The following is a 15,112-nucleotide window of genomic DNA, read 5'->3' as shown; positions in this document are numbered from 1 at the left end:
TCAGTCCGGCAACATGCATTTGAAATGCGAGCAAGTCCAGGTACTTTTCTTTCAAAAAAGATGTTTATTGAAACTGAATTTACATGGCAAGACTCGGTCAAAAAACTGTGTTGCTTCTAGCTTATCCGACTCCCCAACTACGTAATTACAGTGTGCCGGAAGCCCAAAATACCAAAAGCGTATTAGAATGTTGCACTTCTATATTCTATACTTTTAACAAAACAGTATTTGGAAATTAACTAGAAATTATATACTTAACAACAAAGATGTATATTTCTCCTCTACTCATTTTACCAGTACCAATAAAATTAACCTTTAATTGGCTCTTACAACCGCACTTGAACCAATTTGAACCAATGAGGCTTCTAACCTCATAACTGACGTCAGTCACGTGTAAAGAAGCAAGCCTCAATGAGCGCTTCATTAAGCACTTCCTGGATTTCTCAGCACATGCTCTGAAGCTTCGTCCCATCACTAGTATTATGATAACCTTTGAAGGTTTTTTAATGTGTTTTTGTACATAAATGGACACTTTTATATATCACAGTATGAAATACTACATTTTGTATATAGATAAACTGTTATGCGTGGTTCTTGCTCCATACTAAAAAAGTTAGTGTGATTTAAATGTCTGTTAAGGGTGTTAAAGTGGCTGTTTACAGCATATTACTGTCTGATGAAGTGCAGCAGAGCTGAAAATGTTTTTTCAGAGTGTATGAACTGTTTAGCCTTTTTTCCATGGTATCATTTGTTTATGGTAAATTGCAATATATTTAGTTAAAAGGAAAAATGCAATTAATGTCCCAAACTGAGGAGGACAGGACACAAGCACAGAATCCAGAGGATAAAGTGAAGTATTATCAAGAGAAGGAGAATGTATTCACATAAATAAAGAAATAATTTAAAGTAATTATGCTTTAATTTGAGTCAAGTTTATTAAAATGGGTTTTAACAGATAAATAAGGAAAGCCTGCTCTTTACACTTTTACTGTACAACCAAATGAATATATAGACAGTGTTGGGAAGGTTACTTTTAAAATGTATTCCACTACAGAATACTGAATACATGCCCCAAAATGTATTCTGTAACGTATTCCGTTACGTTACTCAATGAGAGTAACGTATTCTGAATACTTTGGAATACTTAATATATTATCATGCTGTTTACAACTACATGAATGTCCTATTGCTGTGATTTATTACTGTTACTGAAGGTCCGCGGCTCCTAAACGTAGTAAAGGGACCTCTGGCTAATACGTCGGGTTCGTGTCGGGCTGGTAGCGAAAAGCTTTACTTTGTTGTCTGGGTCAACTTTGCTTTGGAGAGAGAGAGAGGCGTTGAAAGGCTGCTCCAACGGAACTTATTTTTTCCGGAGGAAAACACGAACACAGTGTACAGTTGAGTCTTAATAGCTTACTTACAGCTGGGCTCGTCAGGCACTCTTCTTGGCTGCTGTGGTTATTATTATATTTACATGCTTCCAGCTCCCGTTTTTGCTCCGTGACAGCTCGGACTTTTCCTTTCTCTCCCTCCCTCGCTCACAGACACATAACGGGTATGGTAGTCCATTCTCCCTGCAGCACGGACTACACTGCCCATCAGGCTACATGCTTTAGAGCTATGCCTGTAGCATTCTGTCTATTAGCTTAGCACAACAACAACAACAAAAAAGCGCTCTCTCACCCAGGAAACACGCAGAGAGAGAGCGCGTCACCCTGTAACCATGGCAACCGTAATGCTCCCGCCTGGAACAACAGAACGTAGCTGTCAAACAAACCCAAACAGTCCGGACCCGCGACAATATGAAACAGGGAAGTACCGCCGTGTATTCCATTTATTTCAACAAAGTAACTGTATTCTGAATACCACCTTTTTAAACGGTAACTGTAACGGAATACAGTTACTCATATTTTGTATTCTGAATACGTAACGGCGGTACATGTATTCCGTTACTCCCCAACACTGTATATAGAAAATATAACATCACTCCCAAAAAAGTAAATACTACGCAGAGAGTGAGCTGGCTTGATGGAGTGCTTCCTGTCAGTGTGTTTGATCACATGACACAGGTCTTTCTGTCCTGCCACTCACACTGTTGTGTATTTATACTCGAGGGCACTGAACACATGAGTGATGATTGAGTGATGCAGTCGGTCTGATTGTCGGTCTGACAGTGTGCTGTCATGTCTCTGCAGCCAAGCAGCACACAGGAGGACCCTGAGCTGACTGTGACCTCCATGTTTGTGCTGCTGAAGATGACGAAGCTCGGGAAGCAAAGGAAAACCTCATCTCACGTCTCAATGAATTTCTTAGCTGACAAAACCCCCATTACCTTTATGTCTGATATAATTAGCATTTCTGGACTTTAATTATTCACATGATTCTACAGTTTTCCTGTTTTGTAATAAGATGCTTTTGCTGTCTAAGAAAATAAATGCTCTGTTGTTGCAGTGAAAAATGTATTTTAATAAGCAAAATAAAAACGTAAACAAACAATATTTCACTTTCCTTCAAGTGAAATTTTGCAGCAAATTTGAACAAAACTACTTTAGTTTGGTTTGTTTATTTTAAAGGGAACAAAGTGCAGGTTGATATTTACTGTTGGAAAACAACCAGTATGTAACTTTCAACCTGTGCAAGGTTAAAGGACCATGAATGTAGGGGTCAGGGAGACTGTGAGAGGACTTACGAGAAGCCTGTTGGACAGGAACCAGGAAAGGCGAACAAAGTAAAAATGACAGAATCAGACACTGTGGAGTCAAACCTCGTCTTGTCCTCGCCTCGTCTCTCCTGAGCTGAGCATCATGGATCCCCGTCTGCTGCTGCTGCTGCTGTGGAGCTCAGGTAGGATTAGAAATCAACTGTCAGCATTCTGTGATTTGATCATCAAACAACCTGCACACACAGCAAGATTGTCATAACACACACATATGAAAGGATCAGAGGATGAACTGCACTCTCCAAGTAAAATCCGTTTTTATATTCATGTTTTTTTTCTTATGTCCTTCTCAGGAGCCCAAGCTTGCAATGAGCTCATATCAAAAGGTAAACTGAAAAATAAAGAATCACAGAAACATAATTAACAGTTTCACTTTAGTCTTTTCAGAAGTAAATTCCTTTTCTGTTCAGAGTCCGTCAGGTTGGTGGGAGGCGCCAGCCGCTGTGCAGGAACACTGGAGCTAAAACATCTGGGAGAGTGGAGGCCAGCGGTGGTGTTTGTGTCGACTCCGAAGGCAGTCGCTGTAATTTGTGAACATCTGGCCTGTGGCTCTGCTGTTTCTGTAGGAAGGAGAGAGAAGGCTCCACACAGGTCAGTGTGGTGGATCAATGGTCTCTGTGTGGAGAAAGCATCTGCTCTGTGGAGTTTCTGTGTGTTTCCTGAACCCTTTCCCTTCGCCTCAGAGTTAACCTGCTCAGGTAAACCCATTTGGGACATCACTGATGAAGTAATATAATAAAATAATATGTGACAACAACATGACAGGCTGATGCATTCACCACCTAGAAGTGCAGCAGTCACGAAAGAGTTTCAGGGGTTTCTGGAACCAAAGGGCTTCTCAGCTCCACAGCTCATTAATAACTTACATACTTTTTATTGCAGAGTCTTTACTTTATGTTATAAAACACCTTAAAGGCAGCTGTTTTTGTAATTTGCTGCAATACAAGTTAAACTTAATTGAACTTAATTGAACTTTCTTGGCTTCAAGTTTCAATTGATGAAATTGAAACTTGAAGCCAAAAAAGTTCAGAGACTCCATGCTGAACAGCTCCTCAACAGTACGCAGTTCAGCACTGATCACATTTTTTTTTTTTTTTTAATTTGGGTTACAGATCTTCTCAGAAAAGTCAGAAAGGATGAAACGTGTTGTTTGAGTGGAGAAGATGATCAGCAGGAACAGAAGAGAGAACTCTGCAGATGATGATGATGATGATGATGCTGTTCTAGAAAATAATCAGGGGTCTCATTCTCAAACCTAAGTGGAACAAATTCACACAAATGATTGTTTCACCAATATTTTCTTACATAAACCCTCTGCAATCTTTAAACTGAATGGTGCTATGATAATAATAATAATGATAATAATAATAATGATAATAATAATAATAATAATAATAATGATAATAATAATGATACGATCAAGGGGAGAAACCTGGGAGGCTACTAGCTTGGCGTCTTAAACAACTGCAAACAGAAAGGGCAATTAATTCAATTAGGAATATTCAAGGTGAATTAGTAGTACAACCACAGGAAATTAATACAGTCTGTTGGGAACTTTATGTAAATTTATACAGGTCTGAATGCCCCAATGTAGATACTTTACAGACTACCTTTCTAAATGATCTTGAGTTTCCTTCTATTCCAGATGACCTTCGACCTACTCTTGACGCTAATTTAACAATTAAAGAAATTCAGGAGGCAGCTGACATTTTGAAATCGGGGAAAGCTGCTCGGCCTGATGAGGTGCTGATGGATTTTTATAAAAAATTTCAATATGAACTCTTAAAACCGTTGCTAGATATGTATTCTGAATCCTTTGAAAATGGTTGCTTCTGCCCTCTCTAAGAGCTGCATTGATTACAGTAATCCCTAAACCTGAAAAATCCAGAGATGTTTGTCAGTCCTATCGGACAATTTCTTTATTGAATGCGGACATGAAAATTCTTAGCAAGATATTGGCCCTGCGATTAGAGAAATGTCTCCCATTAGTGATTAATACAGATCAGAATGGTTTTGTTAAAGGAAGACAAGGGTCTCACAATGTGAGGAGATTAATAAATGTCCAAAAACCGAGATGCTTGTGATACTGCAGTTCTGTCGCTAGATACCGAAAAGGCCTTTGACAGAGTTGAATGGCCTTACTTATTTGATGTACTGGCTCGATTTGGATGTGGTAATAATTTTTGTAAATGGGTAAAACTTCTTTACTCCCAGGCAACTGCTGAAATTCTCACTAATAATAATATCTCTCTCGCCTTTAATATCTCTCGTGGAACCCGTCAAGGGTGCCCTCTATCGCCACTTTTCTTCACGATGGCCATACAACCATTTGCCATGGCTGTTAGGAAGCACGTAGATATTACTGGTATTAAACTGGGCAACCAAGACTACCGGATAGCACTTCATGCGGACGATGTTGTGTTTTTTTGAAACAACTAGATAGATCAATTCCAACTTTATTAAACATAATTAGCTACTTTGGATGCTTTTCTGGATACAAAGTAAACAACTCGAAACCCTCTTTAATGTTGCTGAATGAAACAGAGGGAGTTAATTATCTCAGCTCGCCTTAGACATTCAAACCATCGGAATACCTGACTTACTTGGGAATTCGTATAGTACCAGATGTTAGCAAGATAGCTGACGTTAACTACGACCCTACTGTTCAATCTGTTAGGGAATCGATAGATAGTTGGGCAAATCTACCCATATCGACTATTGAGCGGATTAATATTGTGAAGATGAGCGTACTCCTTAAACTTCTCTACTTATTTCAGAATATCCCTCTACCAGTACCTGTAGGTCTGTTTCTTAAATTAAAGAAAATTATTACCAATTTTATTTGGCAAAATCGTCGCCATCGGCTTCGGTTAACTCTACTATATCTGCCATTTGACAGGGGTGAGCTTACGGCTCCTAACTTTCAGTGGTTGTGCAATTTTGGGCTGTACAATTGCGCATGTTGATATACTATTTCTCATCTGATCCACCTCCGGCGTGGGTTTAAATAGAATCATTCTTACTTAATTCAGAACTGCCCTTGAGTGCATATTTGTACTCAGCACCAGTTAAAACTCTTAAAAGAAGCATAGCAAATCCTATTATTTTGAACTTGATCAATGTATGGCACAAAGTACCTGATGTTTTGGGAGTAGGGAAACCCCTATCTCATTTTACTCTGATTCAGGGAAATGAAGATTTTAAACATGGTATGATCGATACAGGATTTCGAACTTGGACTAGGTCTGGGCTGAATAAGATTGAAGACCTTTTTTGTGATGGTGTAATGATGTCATTCGAACAGCTGAGAGTTAAATTTAACTTACCTAAAACACTTTTTTTTTTTTAGATATTTACAAGTAAGGAGCTTTGTGGCAACCTCACAAACTAACAATTTGACCCTACCTGACCTATCCCTAATAGAAAAAGCAGTTTCTGACTATCCTTACACCAAGCGGCAGATCTCATATTTGTACGATGTGTTTATTTCCAATTCTACTGAATCCTCTGCTGGCCGGCTGAACGCGTGGAAGAACGATATAGGAACAGATATATCTTTAGAAGAGTGGAAATCAGTGTGCTTAAAAGCTCATACTCAAACTGTTAACGCAAGATTGCAGCTTTTACAGGTTAACTGGTCCATGCAAACTTATCTAACCCCTGTTAAGTTACACTCATTTGATAATAATATCCCGGATACATGGGTGAACTGTGGTATAGAAAAGGGAACCCTTTTCCACTGCTTATGGGAATGTGAGGAGATACAGAAGTTTTGAAGGGAGGTAACTTTAGCAATAAATAGTATGGCAAATATAACTCTGAATCCAGACCCCAAATTATTTTTATTGGGACTTTATCCACCATCTCCTACAATTCAAAAAGAGACCAGGACCCTTATAAATATGTGCCTCTTGCATGCTAAACATCTAATTGCATTGTATTGGAGAAAAATTGACAGACCAAAACTGGGGCATTGGTTATGGGACGTCCTCATCTCTGGCTATGGAAAAGATAACCTATATTTTGAAAGGGAAGAAGCAGCTGTTTGAAATTGTCTGGACACCTTTTATATTATACCTGGAAGGAGCGGACCTTTCACAAGTGTTGGTGGAATCCGCAGAACCTGGAGTCACATAATTTGGAGAGACATAACGTGATATAACCGTGACGGATATGGTGGAATGACACTTTGTATACTCCATCCGTTTGTTTTTTGTTTGTTTTTGTTTTGTTCTTTTTCTTAAGGGTTTTTTTCCTTGATGACTATTCTTTCATATTTCTGCATACGATTTATTTGACTTGTATTTTGTGTGTTCTAAAAACTCAATAAACATATTGTTGCAATAATAATAATAATAATGATGATAATTTGTGCTCCAGATAAAAGACTTCCTTATAATTTTTCTCTTGTGTCCTCCTCAGGCGTCCGAGCTGAAGAAAAGCACAAACCAACAGGTAAACAGAGAGAAACAAAGGATCACAGAAACAGAATCTGCTGTTGAGTTTCACTTTGATATTTTAAATGTCTTCTCTGTTCAGAGATTGTCAGGTTGGTGGGAGGAGCCAGCCGCTGTGCTGGAACACTGGAGCTGAAACATCTGGGAGAGTGGAGGCCAGCGGTGGTCTTTCCGTGGTCCTACAAGGCACTTACTCTTGCTTGTGAACATCTGGACTGTGGTGCAGCTGTTTCTTTAAGAACAAGAGAGGAGGCCTCACACAGGTCTGTGGTGCAGGTCAGCGGTCCCTGTGTTCAGGCTGCTTCTGCTTTTTGGGGTGTCTGTCTGGGACCTCATTACGAATCCTTTCCCGTCCAGATCCAGATCCTGGATCTGACCTGCACAGGTAAAACTTTTTGTGATATGATATATGACATAACATGTGAGAAGAATGTAACAACACAACCACAATAATAACAATAACTTGAAAAAAAAAAAAGCATGCACATTTTTTACCACCATGTGTATGTCAGCAAATCAGGCTCACTGTAAACCAGCAAGAGCTTCATGCATTTCTCTGTATCAGGAAACATGTTTGCCTGTGGGAGAATTCTAAAGCTAACAGAGCAGGAAATCTCAGATCTCCTCTCAGGAGGAAGCAAGAAAGCTTCTCAGACTGTGTCTGCAGATCCATGAGCCCAAGATGAGAAAAAAATTATACTAATAAAATGTCAGAAAGTGACCAGCAAGAATAGAAGCCATTTTTAATGAAAGATACAATCAGATAATATTAGAGTATCTTTATGAAAACATGAAAGCCTACACCTTTTCATTTCATATTTTCGTTTTTTTACATGTAATGCAGCAATAGTACTCATAGCAGTAGTAGCAGTAGTAACAGCAGTACTAAGGACTGTTTGTGAATGAGTCCTGGTGTCTTTGTCCCTTTCACCTTGAGGTAAGCGAGTTCCCTTTTTCAGAAAAAGTCGGTTAAGGCTGCACAAGTCTGTTATTTACAGTGATCCTGATTCACTAATGTTCACACTGCGGTGAAAACAAAATTGGCAGGTGCCGAAATTTAATGACTCTTTTATGAATTTTTCATGCACATTTATTTATTTATTTATTGCACAGGGTAGGGTCATTCAGATGCACATATTAATGACTTACTGAGAGCTGGTCCGGTGTTTGAATGTAAATGTGGTGTTAACATGTCTCCAGTGTGTGATGTTATAAAGATGTGTTCTGTTGTTAATGTTGAAGTCATGTTGAGTTGTGCTGAGTTTAAATCAGTGAATAGTTGTTTGCTGCCATCTTTTTCTTGTGTGTCTGCTGTGTCTGATCTCTCTGTTTGATCTTCTCTGATGTCTCCAGACTCTGTCAGGCTGCTGAATGGTTCCAGTCTGTGTTCAGGCAGACTGGAGGTGAAGTCTAACCAGAGCTGGTCCTCAGTGTGTGACGCTGACTTTGACCAGCAGGATGCAGAGGTGGTCTGTAGGGAGCTCGGCTGTGGGCCTCCTTCGGTCCTCCAGGGGGCGCTCTATGGAGAAGTGGAGGCTCCAGTGTGGAGCAAAGAGTTCCAGTGTGGAGGCCATGAGTCTGCTCTCCTGGACTGTAGAAGCTCAGGCTCAGCTCGAAACAGCTGCTCACCTGGCAAAGCTGTTGGACTCACCTGCTCAGGTAGAAGAGGAGCTGCAGCTTTGATGTGGTTCAAACTCACTTTATTCTTTTACTGATGACTCTCTGCTTTCTGTTCAGAGCCTGTCAGGTTGGTGGGAGGAGCCAGTCGCTGTGACGGAGTCCTGGAGCTGAAACATTTGGGACAGTGGAGACCGGCAGAGTCCTTAGTTTGGAGCATGGAGACAGTTGCTGTCTTCTGTGAACATCTGGGTTGTGGCTCTGCTGTTTCTTTCAGACAGCGAAAGATACCTCAAATAAGAGCTGTATGGTCTATTTTTGGTCAGTGCCTTCTGACCACATCTACTCTACAAGATTGTGTATTCCAATATGACTCTGACAACTCCCTCTATCTCACCTGCTCAGGTAATTAAGAGGCCAGGAGTCTCTTAGAACCATTCACTCCACGTCAAAGAAAGAGACTTAATAATTTTGAAGTCACCCACTGGTATTTGCACATCGCCTCCAGTTGTTTTTCATCGCAACTGATGATTTTCAGGAGTTGAAAATAACAATGTTTACATTAGAAGATGTAGTTTTATCAGCTAAGTTATCAGCTAATGAGTTTGGTTAATAAGCTGTATCCAGCTTATTAGTGCCTATCAGTGCCTCTTGGGAAAGTCCCCCAGCAGCTAAACTAAAAGGTGTGTTATACTTAGTGAGCATGGTCAGGTTTTCTTGGGTCTGAGTGATGTCATTTTTGTTATCAGACAGTGAGATCAAGGCTATGAGCATAAGTTCACAGCTTGCAATTATTTTTGAGCTAGACTCTAAACTACAATGTAAACCTCAAATAGAACAAAGAATTGTAACAGTGATGATTCCTTGTACATTTTGTCTGCAATGAAGTCTAATTCTCAAACAAGCACTGGTTCAAAGTCACCTGATCTAGGCAGGTTTATCAGAAATAGAAGTTGGAAGCCTTAAGTGTCTCCGTGGTTCTTCACTGCAGGACAAGGTACTGTATTCAGGCCAGACGTCCGAAGCGGTTTATAAGGAAGTGAATCATTAGCGGGATTTGTGTTGTGTTTTGGTAATTTGTGTGAATGATAATGAACCAGTGTGCGACATGAAAAGACACATAGAGCCATATTTTTTTTATAGATATATATATATATCTATGTACATATATATATGTGTGTATATATATATATATATATATATATATATATATATATGTATATATAAAAAAACACCCAGCACGCCCCCTGCGGGCGGTTTATCCTTCAAGCTCGGGTCCTCTACCAGAGGCCTGGGAGCTTGAGGGTCCCTTGCAGTATCTTAGCTGTTCCCAGGACTGCGCTCTTCTGGACAGAGATCTCCGATGTTGTTCCCGGGATCTGCTGGAGCCACTCGCCTAGCTTGGGAGTCACCGCACCTAGTGCTCCGATTACCACGGGACCACCGTTACCTTCACCCTCCACATCCTCTCGAGCTCTTCTCTGAGCCCTTGGTATTTCTCCAGCTTCTCGTGTTCCTTCTTCCTGATATTGCTGTCATTCGGAACCGCTACATCGATCACTACAGCCGTCTTCTTCTGTTTGTCTACCACCACTATGTCCGGTTGGTTAGCCACCACCATTTTGTCCGTCTGCATCTGGAAGTCCCACAGGATCTTAGCTCGGTCATTCTCCATCACCCTTGGGGCATCTCCCATTTTGACCTCGGGACTTCCAGGTTATACTCGGCACAGATGTTTCTGTACACTATGCCGGCCACTTGGTTATGGCGTTCCATGTATGCCTTGCCTGCTAGCATCTTGCACCCTGCTGTTATGTGCTGGATTGTCTCTGGGGCATCTTTACACAGCCTGCACCTGGGGTCTTGCCTGGTGTGATAGACCCCAGCCTCTATGGATCTTGTACTCAGAGCTTGTTCTTGTGCTGCCATGATTAGTGCCTCTGTGCTGTCTTTCAGTCCAGCTTTGTCCAGCCACTGGTAGGATTTCTGGATATCAGCCACCTCCTCTATCTGCCGGTGGTACATACCGTGCAGGGGCCTGTCCTTCCATGATGGTTCCTCGCCTTCCTCCTCTTTCTTGGGTTTCTGCTGCCTGAGGTATTCACTGAGCACGCTGTCAGTTGGGGCCATCTTCGTGATGTATTCGTGGATGTTTCTTGTCTCATCCTGGACTGTGGTGCTGACACTCACCAGTCCCCGGCCCCCTTCCTTCCGCTTAGCGTACAGCCTCAGGGTGCTGGACTTGGGGTGAAACCCTCCATGCATGGTAAGGAGCTTTCTTGTCTTTATGTCAGTGGCTTCTATCTCCTCCTTTGGCCAGCCTATTACCCCAGCAGGGTACCTGATCACGGGCAGGGCGTAGGTGTTGATAGCCTGGATCTTGTTCTTACCGTTCAGCTGACTCCTCAGGACTTGCCTGACCCTCTGCAGGTACTTGGTGGTTGCAGCTTTCCTAGCGGTCTCTTCATGGTTCCCATTCGCTTGTGGGATCCCCAGGTACTTGTAACTGTCCTCTATGTCTGCAATGTTGCCTTCTGGTAGTTCAATCCCCTCAGTTCTGACTACCTTCCCTCTCTTTGTTACCATCCGACTACACTTCTCCAGTCCGAATGACATTCCAATGTCATTGCTGTATAGCCTGGTAGTGTGTATCAGTGAATCGATGTCTCGTTCACTCTTGGCATACAGCTTGATGTCATCCATGTACAGGAGGTGGCTGACAACCGCTCCGTTCCGTAGTCGGTATCCGTAGCCAGTCTTGTTAATGATCTCACTGAGGGGTTCAGGCCTATGCAGAACAGCAGTGGGGACAGAGCATCTCCTTGGTAGATCCCGCACTTGATGGTGACTTGTGCTATGGGCTTGGAGTTGGCCTCTAGTGTTGTACGCCACATCCCCATTGAGTTACTGATGAAGGCTCTTAGGGTCCTGTTGATCTTATACAATTCTAGGCATTCCAGGATCCAGCTGTGGGGCATTGAGTCATAGGCCTTCTTGTAATCAATCCAGGCAGTGCACAGGTTGGTCAGTCTGGTCTTGCAGTCTCGGCTGACTGTTCTGTCTACCAGTAGCTGGTGTTTTGCGCCTCTGGTATTCTTGCCAATCCCATTCTGTGCCCCGCTCATGTATTGACCCATGTGCCTGTTCATCTTAGCCGATATGATGCCTGACAGGAGCTTCCATGTAGTACTGAGGCAGGTTATTGGTCGGTAGTTGGATGGGACCGGTCCCTTCTTGGGGTCCTTGGGGATCAGGACCGTCCGACCTTCGGTTAGCCATTCCGGTGTCTCTCGTTAACTAGCAGCTGGTTCATTTGTGCTGCCAGACGCTCGTGGAGTGCAGTCAGCTTCTTCAGCCAGTAGGCGTGAACCATGTCGGGGCCTGGTGCTGTCCAACTCTATATATATATATATATATATATATATATATATATATATATATATAACCGTAGCACGTCGGAGCAGTGTGCGTCACGTGTATTTGTATAGAGCGGCTGTGTGTATTTGTAGCCTCGCTACCAAACCAGCATTTCATCTCCGAGGAAGTTATCCCAGAGAGAAGTAAAGCAAGTGTGTAAGTTCATCTCTGAATGTTTGTAAAGCGTTCCCATGTTAAGCTTAACAACCGATATATGGAGCGACTGCCTCTCTCTCTCCCTCACCTTCCTGCTGCAACTTCAATCATGAAACTGATTAATAATCAGCTGATCGGCTTTTCTGTCGCGAGTCCGTCTCTCTTCTTTGTTTTTGACCCACTTTGCACCAGAAAGAGGAAACCAGCGGCTGAACAACAGCAGCACGTTTAAGCTTGATAAGCTGTTGTTAGAATTTAATTAATATTACTTTCTACACCAGGATCCTTTTCACGTAGCTGACGGCTGGTAACTGTGCAGGGGCGGATCTAGCAAAGTTTAGCCAGGGGGGCCGATACGGCATGAACAGGGAAAAGGGGGCACAAAGACATACTTTTCTTTCTTATTCTCATTTAAAATATCTAGCTTTTAATAAATAATTATCTGAATCTTACACCCAAAGTTTTAATCTGATGTAAAATGTATAGAAGTCCATTACTGTATATAGTAACTGTTAAGTCTAATATACCCTAGTAAGCTATAGTACTTTTCCTTTGGGAAGGTACCATCTGTGAATTCTGCAATTCTGTTGAAGAAAGATGTTGAATCTATTTAATTTTTCTTGAAAAATAATTTATTTCTGTGCATTTTTTTTCACCCTGCATCAAATTAAAGTTGATTACGTCGATTAAGCATCATGAGGTGGAGGGTGGGGGGTGGTTCCCTATTTTTTTTTGCTGGGAGTTTGCAACCCTATTAGTTTGGTTGCTTAATATTTCTGCTAAGTACTCTTTAAAATACCAGAATAGGGAGGATGGAGTAGGTTTAAGTTTATTAGATTGATCAGTGTTGCTGAACTATGAAATATTTTGGGTGCAGTGTATTTTTACATACAGGTATAACAGAATAGCTTTAGTGTTGTTGTTTATTTAAACTTGAGTATGAACTTATACAAAATGCAGCAAGATATTAAAAAACAGTTTTATTGATTTAAAAACACACTATATCGGATTCATATCGGTATCGGCAGATATCCAAATTTATGATATCGGTATCGGACATAAAAAAGTGGTATCATGCCATCTCTAACACATATATATATCTATATATGTATATATATAGATATATATATATATATATATATATATACGATACCTAAAATGATTTATTAATCAAATAGATCTAATTTTCACCCCAAATAATTAATGTTCAAAGCACCACAGCGCTGGCCCGATATCTTACAGAATCATCACAAGATGTTAAACAGAAGCCCTCACCTCAGCTCTGTAGAGTGAGCAATCATTATGACGCAGTTCATTTTAATTTGTAGATTCAAGCTGCTCTTCATATTTTTGGCCGACCGGATGACACCAAAGAGGACTGTGTTGAATAATGATAACGCTTAATAATAAAGCTTCAATACAAGCTTCAGAAAGCTTCATTTAGTCATCACTACTAAAAGATAACCACGAGCCTCTGCCAAGGGGAAATGCGGAATCCTTCAAAGTAAAAGCCCAGCTGTTTACGGTTGAATTGTGCAATATGACGAACTGGGCAGAGCAGTACGCCAGCTGGTTTTTGTGGAGTCAAGATGGATAAGTGGTGTCTTGTGTTGGAAAGCTTTTGAGTTATTTTATCATCTCTGTGTGTTACAGACCTGCTGGTTCAGCCAATCATCTCTCTGTCCTCCATTAACGGGGTTTCTGGGGATCTGCAGCAGGGGCTTCAGGTGTCCAGTGGCTCCAGCTTCACTATCAGCTGCTCCATCCAGTCACAGTACCCAGGAGGCTCCTTCCAGCTCAACTTCACCTCCTCCAACACGGCAACCAGCTACACCCAGCCAGCTGTCAATCATGCTGCCAACTTCCTGTTTCCTGCTGCAGAGCCGGCCCACCAAGGAAACTACAGCTGTGTTTATCACGTCTACATTTTGTCTCGTAACGTCTCCTCTGAGAGCCACCAGCTGACCGTCACTGTTTCAGGTAAGCTGAAGCAGAGATGACGAGCTCCACTACCATCCTGTTTGTGCTCAGACACTCTGAGGACAAAGAAAATCCCATTAGCCTAAATTAAAAGTGTCATGAACGTCACATAATTTTAACCTCTACAAACCACAGTTACAGAATCATTACAGTTTTATAATGTGTGCACAAAGGACACACTCTCTTTAAGCCTCCATTCAAAGAAACTCCAACAGAGGAGAGGATTCCCATATTTCATTCAGTTTTACAGAGAAGACAGATAAATATGCAACATAAAAATAAAACATCAAGTCAGTACTGTATTTAAGAGAAAGCTGAATCAAACTTGTTATTTTGGAGTGATTTTTCAGATCGCTTACAGTGAGTGGTCAGTCAGAGTAGGAGAGGACTGTTTGATGTGAGTATTATAATGCTTTTACTGTTTTTGCCTTCAGAGAGGAGTGACACAGTTAGTCTGATCTGTGTGCTGTCCTGTCTCTCCAGGCTAGCAGCAGTCACAACTAGAGCTGCCAGGAGGACGCTAAGCGGGTTTACTGGGACCTTTGTGTTTGAGCAGTTTAAGAGGACAAAGCTCAGGAAGCAGAGGATGACCTCCAAGGGGCATCATCTCATATCCAAATGAATTCCTCCACTAGCACTCAAGAAATGATTACACACTTTTCCTGTTCAGTTTTCTTTGATGTGCATGAAAATAATTTGCTCTGCTTTTTGTAATGAGCCAATTAAATGGAACAACTTGTATTTTCATCTAATAAAGTTCATACAG

At 41.4% G+C, this 15,112-nt stretch overlaps 2 protein-coding genes across 2 annotated transcripts in view; both read left to right on the top strand.

Annotated features, from left to right (window-relative positions):
• LOC120441160 (antigen WC1.1-like) overlaps positions 1 to 2,482 on the top strand; it is a 38,897-nt gene extending 36,415 nt beyond the window's left edge. Inside the window, exon 17 of the mRNA XM_039615125.1 lies at positions 2,196 to 2,482. Within this exon, the coding sequence (XP_039471059.1) occupies positions 2,196 to 2,221 (26 nt within the window). The 3' untranslated portion in view covers positions 2,222 to 2,482. The remainder of the gene's footprint in view (positions 1 to 2,195) is intronic.
• A 156-nt stretch (positions 2,483 to 2,638) lies between these two features.
• LOC116321273 (CD5 antigen-like) lies at positions 2,639 to 15,112 on the top strand. Its single transcript, XM_031741058.2, has 9 exons — positions 2,639 to 2,844; positions 3,013 to 3,045; positions 3,130 to 3,417; positions 7,142 to 7,174; positions 7,259 to 7,561; positions 8,530 to 8,835; positions 8,914 to 9,198; positions 14,020 to 14,346; positions 14,830 to 15,112. The coding sequence occupies exons 1-9, from the start codon at positions 2,805 to 2,807 to the stop codon at positions 14,832 to 14,834; spliced, it is 1,620 nt and encodes a 539-aa protein (XP_031596918.2). The 5' UTR covers positions 2,639 to 2,804; the 3' UTR covers positions 14,835 to 15,112.

Source organism: Oreochromis aureus, linkage group 7, assembly GCF_013358895.1.
Source record: "Oreochromis aureus strain Israel breed Guangdong linkage group 7, ZZ_aureus, whole genome shotgun sequence".
Taxonomy (NCBI): Eukaryota; Metazoa; Chordata; class Actinopteri; order Cichliformes; family Cichlidae; genus Oreochromis; species Oreochromis aureus.
The sequence above is the reverse complement of the archived record's forward strand: the minus strand, read 5'-3'. Positions and strand labels throughout refer to the sequence as shown.